The following is a 14524-nucleotide window of genomic DNA, read 5'->3' as shown; positions in this document are numbered from 1 at the left end:
ACACACACTCTTCCCCAAACTTCCCTGTAGCCCTGGTGAATACATCTTTATTATTGTTTGGTTCACTTACCTGTAATGTGTTTTACTGTCTGTCTCGCCTGCTTGACTGTAAGTTCGCTGACAATACTACCACTAATAATAATGACAATAATAACAATAATAATAATAATGATTGTGGTATTTGTTAGGCACTTACTCTGTGCCAGGCACTGTAGTAAGCACTGGGGTGGATACAAATTGGGTTGGATGCAGTCCCTGTCCCACATGGGGCTTAAAGTCTTAATCCCCATTTTACAGATAAGATAACTGAGGCACAGAGAAGTGAAATAACTTGCCCAAGGCCACACGGCAGGTAAATGGCAGAGACAGGATTAGAACCCATGGCCTTCTGACTCCCAGGCACATGCTCTATCCATTACGCCATGCTGCTTGAGGGCAGAGATCATGTCTACTAACTCTACTGTACTTTCCCAAGTGCTCAGACCAATGAGCTGCATACAGTAGACTGTAGGCTCCCTGAGGGCACCAATTGTCTTGACTAACTCTATCATCCTATCCCCAGTGCTCAGTACATAGTAGACTGCCAGCTCCTTGAAGGCAGGGATCATGTCCACTAATTCTACTGTAGATTCTCACAGTCTCAGTACAGTGCTCTGCACAGATTAAGTGTTCGAGCAATACTCTCAATAGCATAGTGGATAGGACACGGGCCTGGAAGTCTGAAGGTCAGGGGTTCGAATTCCGCCTCTGCCACTTGTCTACTGTGTGACCTTGGGCAAATCACTTCACTTCTCTGGTCCTCAGTTACCTCATCTGTTAAATGGGGATTAAGACTGAGAGTCCTAAGTGGGACGGGGACTGTATCTAACCCGATTTGTTTGTATCCACTCCAGTGCATAGTACAGTGCCTGGCACATAGTAAGTGCTAAACAAATGTAATAATAACATGACCATGTGTTCATGTATGCACACAAATCTCTCTCTCTCTCTCTCTCTCGCCCCCCTCCACTGACCCGGTTCTGGGAACCCAACCACCAGCCCTGGCCCCTTTTCCCAGCCCAAACCAATGCCTCGGGGGGCACAGGGGGGCCTCTTGGCCTCCCCCACCCCATTCTGCTCCTGCAGGCTCCCAGACCCTCCCTCTACAGACTCCCACCCCCCACCCCCATGGCCCAGATGCTCACCCCTCCTTCCAGGGTCCCCTCCCAGGCCCCCTCGCACCTGCCCCGTCCGAGTTACCTTCTCGCTGCCCAGGTGGACAACGTCCTTGGCCTCAGGGTCTTCCTCCCAGAGCGGGGGCCCATCTGGGTCCTTCAGAAACGCCACCAGGGACTGTGGGGCCAGGGTGGATGTGGTCACCACAGGTCCAGACCCCGGCCCGAGCCCACACCGGTCTCCCTTCCATTCCTAGCCACACCAGGGAAGCAGACTGAGGAAGCGGCCAGGGCCAAAGCAGGAAGGAGATGGGTTGGATGAACAGAAGAACTTTTACTTTTAATGGCCTTTGTTAAGCACTTACTATGTGCCAGACACTGTACTAAGCATAGGAGTAGATACAAGCTGATCAGGCTGGACACAGTCCATGTCCCACATAGTGCTCACAGTCTTAGTCCCCATTTTACAGATGAGGTAACTGAGACACAGAGAATTTACGTGATTGCCCAAGGTCGCAAAGCACACAAGTAGAGGGGCTGGAATTAGAACCCAGGGCCTCTGACTCCCAGGCCCTACGCCACACTGCTTCTTGTCTTCCCAACTTCCCAACGGCTGGGGGCCTGAACCCAGGGCAGACTGGAGTGTCTCTGCGGCCACACCCCCCATTTTGTCAGAGGGGTAGGGGTTATCAAGTAAGGGTAGGAGGATGGCCAGGATGGTCTTTGATCCCTGCCTGTATCCCTAGGTTACCACATACGTGAGGAGAGCAGGGCTGACCAGCAAGGCACCACGGGGGTGAACACAGACAGGCCTCATTCTCAGCTTTCCTGAGCCTTTGCTCACTCCCTCCTTCCATCTGGATCCCTCCCTCCCCCTTCCCTTCCGGTGGATAGACCATTGCTCTACCCACCTTCAAATCAATCAATCGTATTTATTGAGCGCTTACTGTGTGCAGAGCACTGTACTAAGCGCTTGGGAAGTACAAGTTAAAAGCCCTCCTGAAATCAGAGCTCCTCCAGGGAAGCCTTCCTGGATTGATTTATCTCCACAGGTTAGTCCCCACCTGACTGCCTGTTTAGCACTGGGCCACTCACAACTTCCATATCTTACACACCCTTCGCAACTGCCCATGGTGCACATTTACACACTTTGCACACTCTTCTGGGACCACTGCCCTTTTCCTTCTTCTTCCTGTCTGATTTATTTTAGGGGCTGTCCTCCTACCTACATTACAAACTGGAAGCTCCTTGAGGGCAGAGATCACACCTTTTCACTCTATTGTACTCTTTCAAGTGCTTAGGACAATGCTCGGCACAGAGAAGACACACTATTAATAGCCTGTTGGGAGAGGAGGTCAGAGGTGTGATTTCAGGAAGGTTTTTAGGATGAGGAGAGTGGTGGCCTGTTGGATATAAAGGGGGAGGAAGGTCTAGGCCAGATGCAAGATGTGGGCCAGAGGTCGGCGGTGAGATAGATAAGAACGAGGTATAGTGAGTAGGTAGATGTAGAGGAGTGGAGTGTGCGGGCTGGGTTGGAGTAGGAGAACAGGAAGGTAATGTAGGATGGGGTGAGTTGATGGAAGACTTTAAACCTTATGGTGAGGAGTTTCTGCTTGATATGGAAGTGGGCAGGCAACCATTGGAGGTTCTTGAGGAGTGGGGAAGCAGGAAGGTAATGTAGGATGGGGTGAGTTGATGGAAGACTTTAAAGTTTATGGTGAGGAGTTTCTGTTTGATGTGGAGGTGGGCGGGCAACCATTGGAGGTTGTTGAGGAGTGGGGAAAGGACTGAATGTTTTTGTAGAAAAATGATCCAGGCAGGAGTGGGCTGGAGTGGGGACAGGAGGAAGGAAGGTCTGCAAGGAGGCTGACGCAGTAATCCAGGTGCAATAGGATCAGTGCTTGGATTAACATTAGCAGTTTGGATGGAGAGGAAAGGGCAGATTCTGGAGATGTGGGGGAAGAACAGACTGGATTTAGAAACACAGTAGTTCCAGGGTGGGTGGACGTGGGCTCCTCCCAGCCGCTGCCAAGATGCCCCCCTCGCCCCGACCCCCTCCGGCTGGCCGGGCAGCGGGACAGTACCTTGGAGGTGACAGGCCGGTTGTACTCGCTGTGCAGCGTGCCGTCCCTGCGGGGCACGTACATGGCGTGAGTCTGTGCAGGGCCTCAGGCGGTGGGGGCCATGGCAGGCAAGGCCCATGGTAGTGGTGGCCACAGGGGGCAAGGCCTGGGGCAGTGGGGGCCACTGGGGGCAGGGCGCGAGGTGACGGGGACTGGGCCCAAGACGGCAGTAGCCACAGGGGGCAGGGCCCAGTGTGGAGGAGGCCACAGGGGGCAGGGCTGCATCCGGATCTAGACTGCAAACTCACTGTGTGCACGGAACGTATTGTAGTTTCTCAAGAGCTTAGTACAAGTGCTCTGCACACAGTAAGTACTCAATAATTGTGATTGAATGAATGAATGAATGGACATGCTAGTGCTGAGGGGAAGCCAGCTGACTGTCCCTGCCCTCCTCCCCCAAGACCACCCCACTCCAACCCCACCTGCCAGATTACCCCACCCCATCCCTGCCCCCCGGATTACCCTGCCCCTATTCCCACCCCACAGACTACCCTGCTCCTCCCCCAACCCCCACCAGAGACTACCCACCTCCATCCCCACCCTCCGAACTGAATTCATCCCTACCCCTGACTGTCCCCTTTCCCACCACCCAGACACTGTCCCACTGCTTGGAATACTGCCCACACCCCAAGGCCCCGTCCCCCGACCTACCCACCCCCGTCGCAGCACGCACACTCACTTGTAGTGCAGCAGTGTGACCGCTGGCTTGGGGTCAACACGCAGCTTCTTGCACAGCTTCCGACTCTCCGCATCTCTGCCACAGAGGAAGGACACTCAGCAGAGAGCCCGTGGTCACTTCCGCCAAGGCCTGGGGGCACAGGGGCTCTGGGGGCACAGGGGCCTGGATCACTGCCATGGTCAGCTCAGGACCTTGGTGGGTTGGGGAGGCTGGCTGAACCACGTCAGGCATGGAGCGGGGGATGAGGACCGGGGGAGGTGGGGCCTTGACTTGGGCCCAGGAAGGAAGAGGACAGAGCTGTGAGGCCAAAATGAGGAGGAGGAAAGAAGGCGTTTTCTATTCACCACCCAACCCTTCCCACTTTATCCCGGACTCTCCCCAGTGACCCGGCATGGACCATCCAACACCCCTGACTCTCCTCCAGTGACCCAGCAGGGACTATTCAAAACCCCTGACTCTCCTAGTGACCCAGCAGGGACCATCCCGCTCCCTGACTTTCCCCTCTCCATTCCTGACTCTCCCCCAGTTTCCCAGCATGGTCCATCCAACACCCTCGATTCTCCACACTTCACCCCTGACTCTCCCCCAGTCACCCAGCAGAGATAATCCAAAACCCGACTCTCCTCTCTCCATCCCTGATTCTCCCAGAGTGACCCAGCACAGACCATCTCACACCCCAACTCTCCCCAGTGACCCAGCGCAGGCATAACAATAATGGCATTTGTTAAGCACTTACTATGTGCCAGTCACTGTTCTAAGCACTGCTGTGGATACAAGAAAATCAAGTTGGATACAATTCCTATCCCACGTGGGGCTTGTAGTCTCAATTCCCATTTTACAGACTACGGTACAGATAAGTGAAGTGACTTGCCCAACGTCACACAGCAGACACGCAGTGAAGCTGGGATTAGAAACCATGGCTTTCTGACTCCCAGGCCTGTGCTTTATCCACTATGCCATCCAACACCCTGATTCTCCTGGGAATCCCAGCTCCGCCAATTGTCAGCTGTGTGACTTTGGGCAAGTCACGTAACTTCTCTGTGCCTCAGTTACCTCATCTGTAAAATGGAGATTAAGACTGTGAGCCCCACGTGGGACAACCTGATCACCTTATATCCCCTCCAGAGCTTAGAATAGTGCTTTGCACATAGTAAGTGCTTAACAAATGCCATTATTATTATTATTATTATTACTATGGGGTGCAGGTTTGGGGTCCTGCATGCCAATACCCCACCTGGGAGAGCCTCAATCTCCCGAGCAGCCCCCTCCTGACACCAGATTCCCCGCCATCTCCTCCCCGACATACCCACAGTCGATCCAGGCCACGGTGCCTTGCCCCCGCACAGTCTGGGCCACGTCCGACAGCAGCCGCAGTTCAGTCTCGGCAGCGGAAGCTGGAAGGTACGAGATCTGGAGTGAGCCTGGCCCTCCCCGCCCCTTCCCAACCCTCTCCAAACCCTGACCCATCACTTTCCTCAATCAATCGTATTCATTGAGCACTCATTGTCTGCACAGCATTGCACTAAGCGCTTGGGAGAGTACACCTGAGTTGGTACATATGTTCCCTATCCACAAGGAGCTTAAAGTTTACATTAATACGAATAAAATATAAATTACGGATACGGAAATAGGTGCCATGGGGCTGAGGGACAGGTGAATAAAGGGTACAAATCCAAGTGCGAGGAAAATGCAGAAGGGAGTGGGAGAAGAGGAAATGAGGGCTTACTCAGGGAAGGCCTCTCGGAGGAGATACAATTTTTATAAGGCTTTGAAGGTGGGGAAAGTGATCGTCTACTGGATACGAAGAGGGAGGGTATTTCAGGCGAGAAGCTGGCAGCGAGACAGACGAGATCAAGGTACACTGAGAAGTTTGGCATTAGTGGAGCAGAGTGTGGGGACTGGGTTTTAGTAGGATAACAGTGAGGTGAGGTAGGAAGGGGCAAGGTGGTGGAGTGTTTTAAAGCCAATAATGAGGAGTTTCTGTTTGATGTGGAGGTGGATGGGCAACCTCTGGAGGGTCTTGAGGAGTGGGAGACATGGACTACAAGTTTTTGTAGAAAAATGCCCTCAGCCATCAGTGGGTGGCTGAGACCCAGCCCTGCACCAAGAGGCTACCAAGAAGGTGCCCGATTAAACATAACTGAGCACAGCTACCTCTGGCACCCTTACCCACCCACTCCTGCTCACAGTCCAGAATGCCAGACCCAGGCTAAGGAGTCAAGATGGAATCCCCAACACTGCCCTCTCCATCCCTGCCTCTCCCCCAGTGACCCAGCACAGACCATCCATTACTGCTGACTCTCCCCCAAGGACCCAGCGTGGACCATTTCACAGTCCTGATTCTCCCCTCTCCATCACTGACACTCCCCAGGCATCCACAAGGATGATCCCACACTCCCGATTTTCCCTCCCAATCCTTGATTCTCCCCCAGTGACCCAGAATGGGCCATCCAAAATCCTGGCTCTCTGCACTCCATTCCTGACTGCCCTTGACTCCCTCTCCATCCCTGATTCTCCCCCAGTGATCCAGCCCGGACCATCCAACATCTCCAATTTTCTCCGGACGGTAGGTAGAGGGGAAATGGAGGGGTAATGGAGACAAACGATGGTGGAGATGGAAGGCAGGCAGAGACCCCCAAACAGCTGCATGAAATCGGCAAAGGGGCAGCTATTTCCGCTCAAGGAAAATCCCTGCAGGCCGCAGGTTCCTCTCACTCTGCCCTGCCAGGCCCCTGCAGGTGCCTCTGAACCCTGGCACTGACCACTGGGCAGAGAGAGCTCACACCAGGTGACCTGGTTCCCCTAGCGCCGAGGCAGTTTGGAATGCAAGAGTCCTGTTCCATGCAGGACAGTCTGCCTGCTGGCTGAGTTGAGCCAGCTCACGCCCCTCTCTGTGTCTTTTTTGTTTTAATAGTATTTGGTAAGCGCTTACTATATGCCAGGCACTGTACTAAGCACTGGGGTAGATACATGCTAATCAGACTGGACAAAGTCCTTATTCCACCTGGTGTTCACGGTTTTAATTCCAGTTTTACATATGAGGTAACGGAGGCACAGAGAAGTGAAGTGACTTGCTCAAGGTCCCGCAGCAGAAAACTGGCAGAGCTGGGATTAGAATACAGTGCCTTCTGACTCCTGGGCCCAGGATCTATCCAGTAGGTGACAATACTTCGGACCCAGGAGACAGGGGTAGCGGGAGAGTGGCTGGGGTCCCCATACAGACATCTCCACTGTCTTAGCCGGGAATCGCCGCCCCTACAGCCAATGCACAGGCTGGGGCTGACCGGTTTCCCGCTTTGAGGGGGTCACTGGTCCACACCCTTAGTTGTCATGGGAATGGGCTTCCCGTCACCAGCCCATCTCCATGGTGCTTTGGGCTGCAGCTCTGCTCCAATAGGGCTGTCCATTTCTCTGCTGTGGTCAGCCCCTTCGGCCCCAGGCCGCAGTCCTCAGCCAGGTCAGTTGAGGGTTGGAGGCTTCAATCCTTGGCTAGGCCAGTTGAGGGTCGGAGGCCTTGGTCCTCGGCTGGGTCATCTGCAGGACAGTGACCCCGGTCCTCAGCTGGGTCAGCAAAAGGACAGAGTTCCTGGTCCTCCACCAGGTCAGACCAAACGATCGATCTCCTGCACGTCAGATGCAGGAGAAGAGCAGGGAACAGCAAACAGTCGCGGGCCACACCGAGGCTCCTCACATCAACAGCAAATCTGCCCTCTGGAAATCAGCAACAGATCTACCTGCCGGTAATCAATTAGCCAATTTGGCAGCCCTCAAAAGTCCCTTGAGGTTTGCAGCAGCCTCAGGGTGGCACAGCTGGCCAGGCGGAAGCTGAGGGTGTCCAGCCTGATTGGCTCCCCGTCGCCAACATGGAACGTGGGGCGGGGACATGGAGCGGGGATGTGGAGCGGATTTGGGCTTGGGCCCAGCTGGGGGATGCCACAGAGAGCTGGGGGCAGAGGAGACAATGCTCTTCCTTCCACTCCCCTGGGAAACTTTTCTACCTCTACAGACTTCAAACATCACCCCCAGTCCTGGACACGGCCACTCCAGAAAGTCTGAATGCGGTTGGCTGCGGCCCGGAGGACCTCAGTCCGGAACACATGCAAATGATGGGAAACCGCTTCCCTTATCCAATCAGTCAAGCGCCCAGGGCTAACGCTAAGTCTAACAAACACTGATGGGCCGGATCCGCTGGCACCGGGGCAGCTGCACACGACCGAAAATCTATACTGGAAACCGAGCTAAACACCATCACAGGTGTCAACTACTGAGACAACTTACTGACCGAGGTCACATCTCTTAACGCCACATCTCCTCCAAGAGGCCTTCTCCAATTAAGCTCTCTATTCCTCAGTTTCCTTTCCCTTCTGCTTCAACTACACACTTGGATCTGTGACTTTTGAGCCCTTGGTATTCACACCATGCTCAACCCCACAGCACTTATGTTCACCTATGTTCATAATAAAATATATTATATATTTTGAATTATTTATTTATAGTAAAGACTGTTTCCCCCTCTAAACTTTAAGCTTGTTGCAGGCAGGGAACAGAGTTAGTAAACTCTATTGTACTGTACCCTCCCAAGTGTTTAGTACAGTGCTCTACAATCAGTAAGTGCCTAATAAATACCATCAATTGATTGACCAATGATGCAATAATAGTAAAGGAATAGACAAGGAAGCGGAAAACCAGCATATCCTTTGGGAGATTGTCAGACAGGGTGGGCAGAGCATGGTATCAGGCTACAGACTAAAGGACTACAGAGCTTTCAAGGATGGAGAGGTGGAAAGTCAGGGGTTTTGAACAGTCTGTCTTGGGTCACTGGAGAGAGTCAGGGGTGTTGGACGTCCATGCTGGGCCCCTGGGGGAGAAGAATGACTGAGCCCCCTCCTTCCTTTCCCCCTCCTCCCCCTTCCCCCGTCTTACCTCCTTCCCCTCCCCACAGCACCTGTATATATGTATATATGTTTGTACATATTTATTACTCTATTTATTTACTTATTTTACTTGTACATATTTATTCTATTTACTTTGTTAACATGTTTTGTTTTGTTGTCTGTCTCCCCCATCTAGACTGTGAGCCCGCTGTTGGGTAGGGACCGTCTCTATATGTTGCCAACTTGTACTTCCCAAGCGCTTAGTACAGTGCTCTGCACACAGTAAGTGCTCAATAAATACGATTGAATGAATGAATGAATGAATGAAAGAATGATGGGTGTTGAATAATCTGTGTGCTAGATTCCTGCAGGGAGATTAGAACCCAGGTCCGGGCTCTGTCCCACTAGGCCAAGTTGCTTCCCTGTCGGGGAGTCAGGGTCTCTGACATGCCCTTGCCCCCGGAATCAAATATGTTAGTTGTAGGACACAGACCCTTGCCCGTTCCACCCCGCTGGACAGGAATAGGCACTGCCCAGTGCTCAGGACGACCCACTCCATGTGGTCGTTAGGCCTGTGGGCCCAAAGACCTCCGCTCCCCCACCTGCCCTGGGCCCCAGCTCCTCCCTCCCACCCACCCCAATTGCCTCTGGCCTCCCGCTCCTGGCCTGGCGCTCACCGGACAGGGAGAACAGCACCAGCACATTGTTTCGGGTCCGCAGAAGTTTCTTAAAATCCTTGTGGTCACTGACCCTCTCGACGAGCGGGGAGAGCTTTGTGGATGCCCACCCTGTGGGCAGGGCCACCTGGGGGAGTGGGCACAGAGGCAAGGTCTGGGGCCAGCTGCTAGAGAAGCCAGTGAGGGGTGAGGGGATTGTGCCCCCGTCTCCCACCAGGCTTCTCCCCCTCCCCCAAGCCGCCTGGTCTGGGAAAACCAGGTTGGGGTTGTAGAAGGGGTTGGGGGTGGCCAGGCCGGGTGGCACCCCTGGACTGACTCTATCCTAGGAGGGCAGACTGGGATCGCTGCCCAGGACGCAGGGAGACAGCTGGGTGGGGTTTGTGCATGTGGATGAGGAGCCCTGAGGATAAGGATGTTTGCTCATGAGGCGGGGGCAGAGAGAACCAACCACAAAGGGAGCGGGTTCTTGGGCCCAGAGATTCTAACGGCTCGGATGGGGGTGGGGGGCGTCCAGGAAGAGGAGCAGCGTGGATCAGTGGAAAGAGCACAGGCTTTGGAGTCAGAGGTCATGGGTTCAAATCCTGGCTCTGCCAATTGTCAGTTGTGTGACTTTGGGCAAGTCACTTCACTTCTCTGTGCCTCAGTTCCCTCATCTGTAAAATGGGGATGACGACTGAGCCCCCCGCCCCCCCCCGTGGGACAACCTGATCACTCTGTAACCTCCCCAGCGCTTAGAACAGTGCTTTGCACATAGTAAGTGCTGAATAAATGCCATAATTATTATTATTATTGAGGAGAGAGCAGGTCTGGGGGAGGGAGGAGAGCAGGGGGCCTGGGGAAGAGGGGCGGGGGGAAAGTAATAATAATAATAATGGTATTTGTTAAGCACTTACTATGTGCAAAGCACTGTTCTAAGTGCTGGGGGGTGACAAGGTGATCAGGTTGTCCCACATGGGGCTCACAGTCTTAATCCCCATTTTACAGATGAGGGAACTGAGGCCCAGAGAAGTTAAGTGACTTGCCCAAAGTCACAACTGACAATTGGCGGGGCCGGGATTTGAACCCATGACCTCTGACTCCAAAGCCGGGGCTCCTTCCACGGAGCCACGCTGCTTCTCTACACCTGGGGGTGCGGGAGGAGAGCAGACCTAGGGAAGGGCGAGGGCGGGGGGGGGGGGGGCAGGGCGGGGGGAGGAGAGCAGACCAGGGGGAGGGGGGAGGAAAACAGGGCTAGGGGATGGGCACAGGGCTAGGGGATGGGCGGGAGTGGGGGGGGAAGCAGGGCTGGAGGTGGGGAGAGCAGGGCTGGGGATTGGGGGCGGGGGCAACGTTGATGATGATGGCATTTATTAAGCACTTACTATGTGCAAAGCACTGTTCTAAGCGCTGGGGGGGTACAAGGTGATCAGGTTGTCCCACGAGGGCTCACAGTCAATCCCCATTTTACAGATGAGGTAACTGAGGCCCAGAGAAGTTAAGTGACTTGCCCAAGGTCACACAGCTGACAATTGGTGGAGCCGGGATATGAACCCATGACCACTGACTCCAAAGCCCGTGCACTTTCCACTGAGCCACGCTGCTTTTCTATTGCGGCTTTATTGTGTGACGGTGGCTTTAGGACAGGAAACAAAGCTTCCCGGAGGCCGGACGGCTGCTCCCTGCCCCTTCCCCCACCGCCCGGCTTTGTTGCAGCGGCTGGGGTCGGGCGGAGGGGAGGGGAGGGGAGGGGAGGGAAGGGAAGAGGAGAGAGTGTGGCTCAGTGGAAAAGAGCCTGGGCTTTGGAGTCAGAGGTCATGGGTTCAAATCCCGGCTCCACCGCTTGTCAGCTGTGTGACTTTGGGCAAGTCACTTCATCATCATCAATCGTATTTATTGAGCGCTTACTGTGTGCAGAGCACTGTACTACGCGCTTGGGAAGTACAAGTTGGCAACATATAGAGACAGTCCCTACCCAACAGTGGGCTCACAGGCTAAAAGGGGGAGACAGAGAACAAAACCAAACATACTAACAAAATAAAATAAATAGAATAGATATGTACAAGTAACATAAATAAATAAATAGAGTAACAAATATGTACAAACATATATATATATACAGGTACTGTGGGGAAGGGAAGGAGGTAAGATGGGGGGGTGGAGAGGGAAGCGCTTGGGAAGTACAAGTTGGCAACATACACAGACAGTCTGTACCCAACAGTGGGCTCACAGTCTAAAAGGGGGAGACAGAGAACAAAACCAAACATACTAACAAAATAAAATAAATAGGATAGATATGTACAAGTAAAATAAATAAATAGAGTATCAAATATGTACAAACATATATAAATATATACAGGTACTATGGGGAAGGGAAGGAGGTAAGATGGGGGGGTGGAGAGGGGGACGAGGGGGAGAGGAAGGAAGGGACTCAGTCTGGGAAGGCCTCCTGGAGTAGGTGAGCTCTCAGTAGGGCCATGACTTCTCTGTGCCTCAGTTACCTCATCTGTAAAATGGGGATTAAGACTGTGAGCCCCACATGGGACACGTGATCACCTTGTAACTTCCCCAGCGCTTAGAACAGGGCTTTGCACATAGTAAGTGCTTAATAAATGCCATCATTGTTATTATTATAAGGGGAGGGGGCTGCGCTATCCCGGGGCTCCAGACCCCCCTCCTCCGCCAGATGAGTCTATGCCCCAGGGTCGGGGGCCAGGGGTTGAAACCGGGGTCAGGGGTCAAAGGTCAAGGTCCGGGGGCGAGGGCTGAGGGTCGCCGGGCTCACCAACAGCAGCAGCAGTCCCGGGGCTCCCCCGCGCCCAGCCCGCCCCATCGCTTCGGCTCCGGCTCCTGCCACGTCTGGCCGGGCATGCGCACTGCCGGGGGCGGGTCCCGGCGCATGCTGGGAGTTGTAGTCCGGAGCGGGAGAATCCCGGGAAACTCCGCTCTCCGTCACCGCGCTCCTTCCGGTCGGCCCCGCCCCTCGGCCGAGGAGCCGGCCGCCTGTGGGAGGGGCGCGGCGCTGCGGCGGCCGCCGCCTACCGGCCGGGGCGCAACACTGCAGCGGCCGTCTACCAACAATAACAATAACAATAATGGCATTTGTTAAGCGCTTACTATGTGCGAGGCACTGTTCTAAGCGCTGGGGGGATACAATAATAATAATAATAATAATAATAATGTTGGTATTTGTTAAGCGCTTACTATGTGCAAAGCATCATCATCATCAATCGTATTTATTGAGGGCTTACTGTGTGCAGAGCACTGTACTAAGCGCTTGGGAAGTACAAGTTGGCAACATATAGAGACAGTCCCTACCCAACAGTGGGCTCACAGTCTAAAAGGGGGAGACAGAACAAAACCAAACAGCTTTTCTTTAGGCTAAACTTCTGCTGGAACCCCTGGGTAGCACAAATGTATAAAAGAATGGGGAAGGGCCAGATCAAAGCACTGTTCTAAGCGCTGGGGGGAACACAAGGAGATGAGGTTGTCCCATGTGGGGCTCACAGTCTTAATCCCCATTTTACAGATGAGGGAACTCAGGCACAGAGAAGTGAAGTGACTTGCCCAAGGTCACACAGCAGACAGGTGGGGGAGTCGGGATTCGAACCCATGACCTCTGACTCCAAAGCCCGTGCTCTTTCCACTGCGCCACGCTGCTCCTCTACAAGGTGATCAGGGTGCCGGCGTGGGGCTCACAGCCATCATCCCCATTTTACAGATGAGGGAACTGAGGCTCCGAGAAGTTAAGTGACTTGCCCAAGGTCACACAGCAGGCACGTTGGCGGAGTCAGGATACGAACCCATGACCTCCGACTCCAAAGCCCGGGCTCTTTCCACTGAGCCATGCTGCTTCTCTATATAAATAATGATGGCATTTGTTAAGCGCTTACTATGTGCAGAGCACTGTTCTAAGCACTGGGGGGGGATACAAGGTGATCAAGTTGTCCCACGTGGGGCTCACAGTCTTAATCCCCATTTTACAGATGAGGTACCTGAGACTCAGAGATGTTAAGTGACTTGCCCAAAGTCACACAGCTGACATGTGGCGGAGTCGGGATTCGAACCCATGACCTCTGACTCCAAAGCCCATGCTCTTTCCAGTGAGCCACGCTGCTTCTCTACCACTCGCAGACGCACCGTGCCGCGTGCCTACTATGTGCAGAGCCCCGTACTACTACTACTACTACTACTACTACTACTACCACTAATAATAATAATAATAATAATAATAATAATAATGGCATTTATTAAGCGCTTACTATGTGCAAAGCACTGTTCTAAGCGCTGGGGAGATTACAAGGCGATCAGGTTGTCCCACTGGGGGCTCACAGTCTTCATCCCCATTTTCCAGATGAGGTAACTGAGGCACAGAGAAGTTAAGTGACTTGCCCAAAGTCACACAGCTGACAACTGGCAGAGTCAGGATTTGAACCCATGACCTCTGACTCCAAAGCCCGGGCTCTTTCCAGTGAACCACGCTGCTTCTCCTAATAATGGCATTTATTAAGCACTTACTAGGTGCGAAGCACTGTTCTAAGAGCTGGGGAGGTTACAAGGAGATCAGGTTGTCCCACGGGGGGCTCACAGTCTTCATCCCCATTTTCCAGATGAGGGAACGGAGGCCCAGAGAAGTGAAGTGACTTGCCCAAAGTCACACAGCTGACAATTGGCAGAGCCGGGATTCGAACCCATGACCCCTGACTCCAAAGCCCGGGCTCTTTCCACTGAGCCACGCTGCTTCTCTAGAGACAGCGCTGTGGTGTGTGAGGGAAGCAGCGTGGCCAAGAGGCTAAAGCACCGGCCTCAGAGTCAGAGGACCTGTGTTCTCATTAGGCCTCTGTCAAATACTAATAATTTTAGTATTTGTTAATCGCTCAACTAGGTGCCAGGCACCATACTATGCACTGGGGTGGATCCAAACAAAGCAATCAATCAATCAATCAATCGTATTTATTGAGCGCTTACTGTGTGCAGAGCACTGTACTAAGTGCTTGGGAAGTACAAGTTGACAACATGTAGAGACGGTCCCTACCCAACA

At 53.4% G+C, this 14524-nt stretch overlaps 1 protein-coding gene across 1 annotated transcript in view; it reads right to left on the bottom strand.

The window, feature by feature from the left end:
* PDIA5 (protein disulfide isomerase family A member 5) overlaps positions 1-12324 on the bottom strand; it is a 33627-nt gene extending 21303 nt beyond the window's left edge. Inside the window, exons 1-6 of the mRNA XM_038750641.1 lie at positions 12269-12324; positions 9508-9634; positions 5263-5350; positions 3957-4031; positions 3239-3284; positions 1240-1332 (exon numbers count right to left, since the gene is read on the bottom strand). Coding sequence (XP_038606569.1) covers positions 1240-1332; positions 3239-3284; positions 3957-4031; positions 5263-5350; positions 9508-9634; positions 12269-12316 — 477 coding nt within the window. The 5' untranslated portion in view covers positions 12317-12324. The remainder of the gene's footprint in view (positions 1-1239; positions 1333-3238; positions 3285-3956; positions 4032-5262; positions 5351-9507; positions 9635-12268) is intronic.
* Between the last annotated feature and the right edge of the window lie 2200 nt (positions 12325-14524).

Source organism: Tachyglossus aculeatus, chromosome 1, assembly GCF_015852505.1.
Source record: "Tachyglossus aculeatus isolate mTacAcu1 chromosome 1, mTacAcu1.pri, whole genome shotgun sequence".
Classification (NCBI taxonomy): domain Eukaryota; kingdom Metazoa; phylum Chordata; class Mammalia; order Monotremata; family Tachyglossidae; genus Tachyglossus; species Tachyglossus aculeatus.
This window is presented reverse-complemented; position numbering and strand designations above follow the sequence as displayed.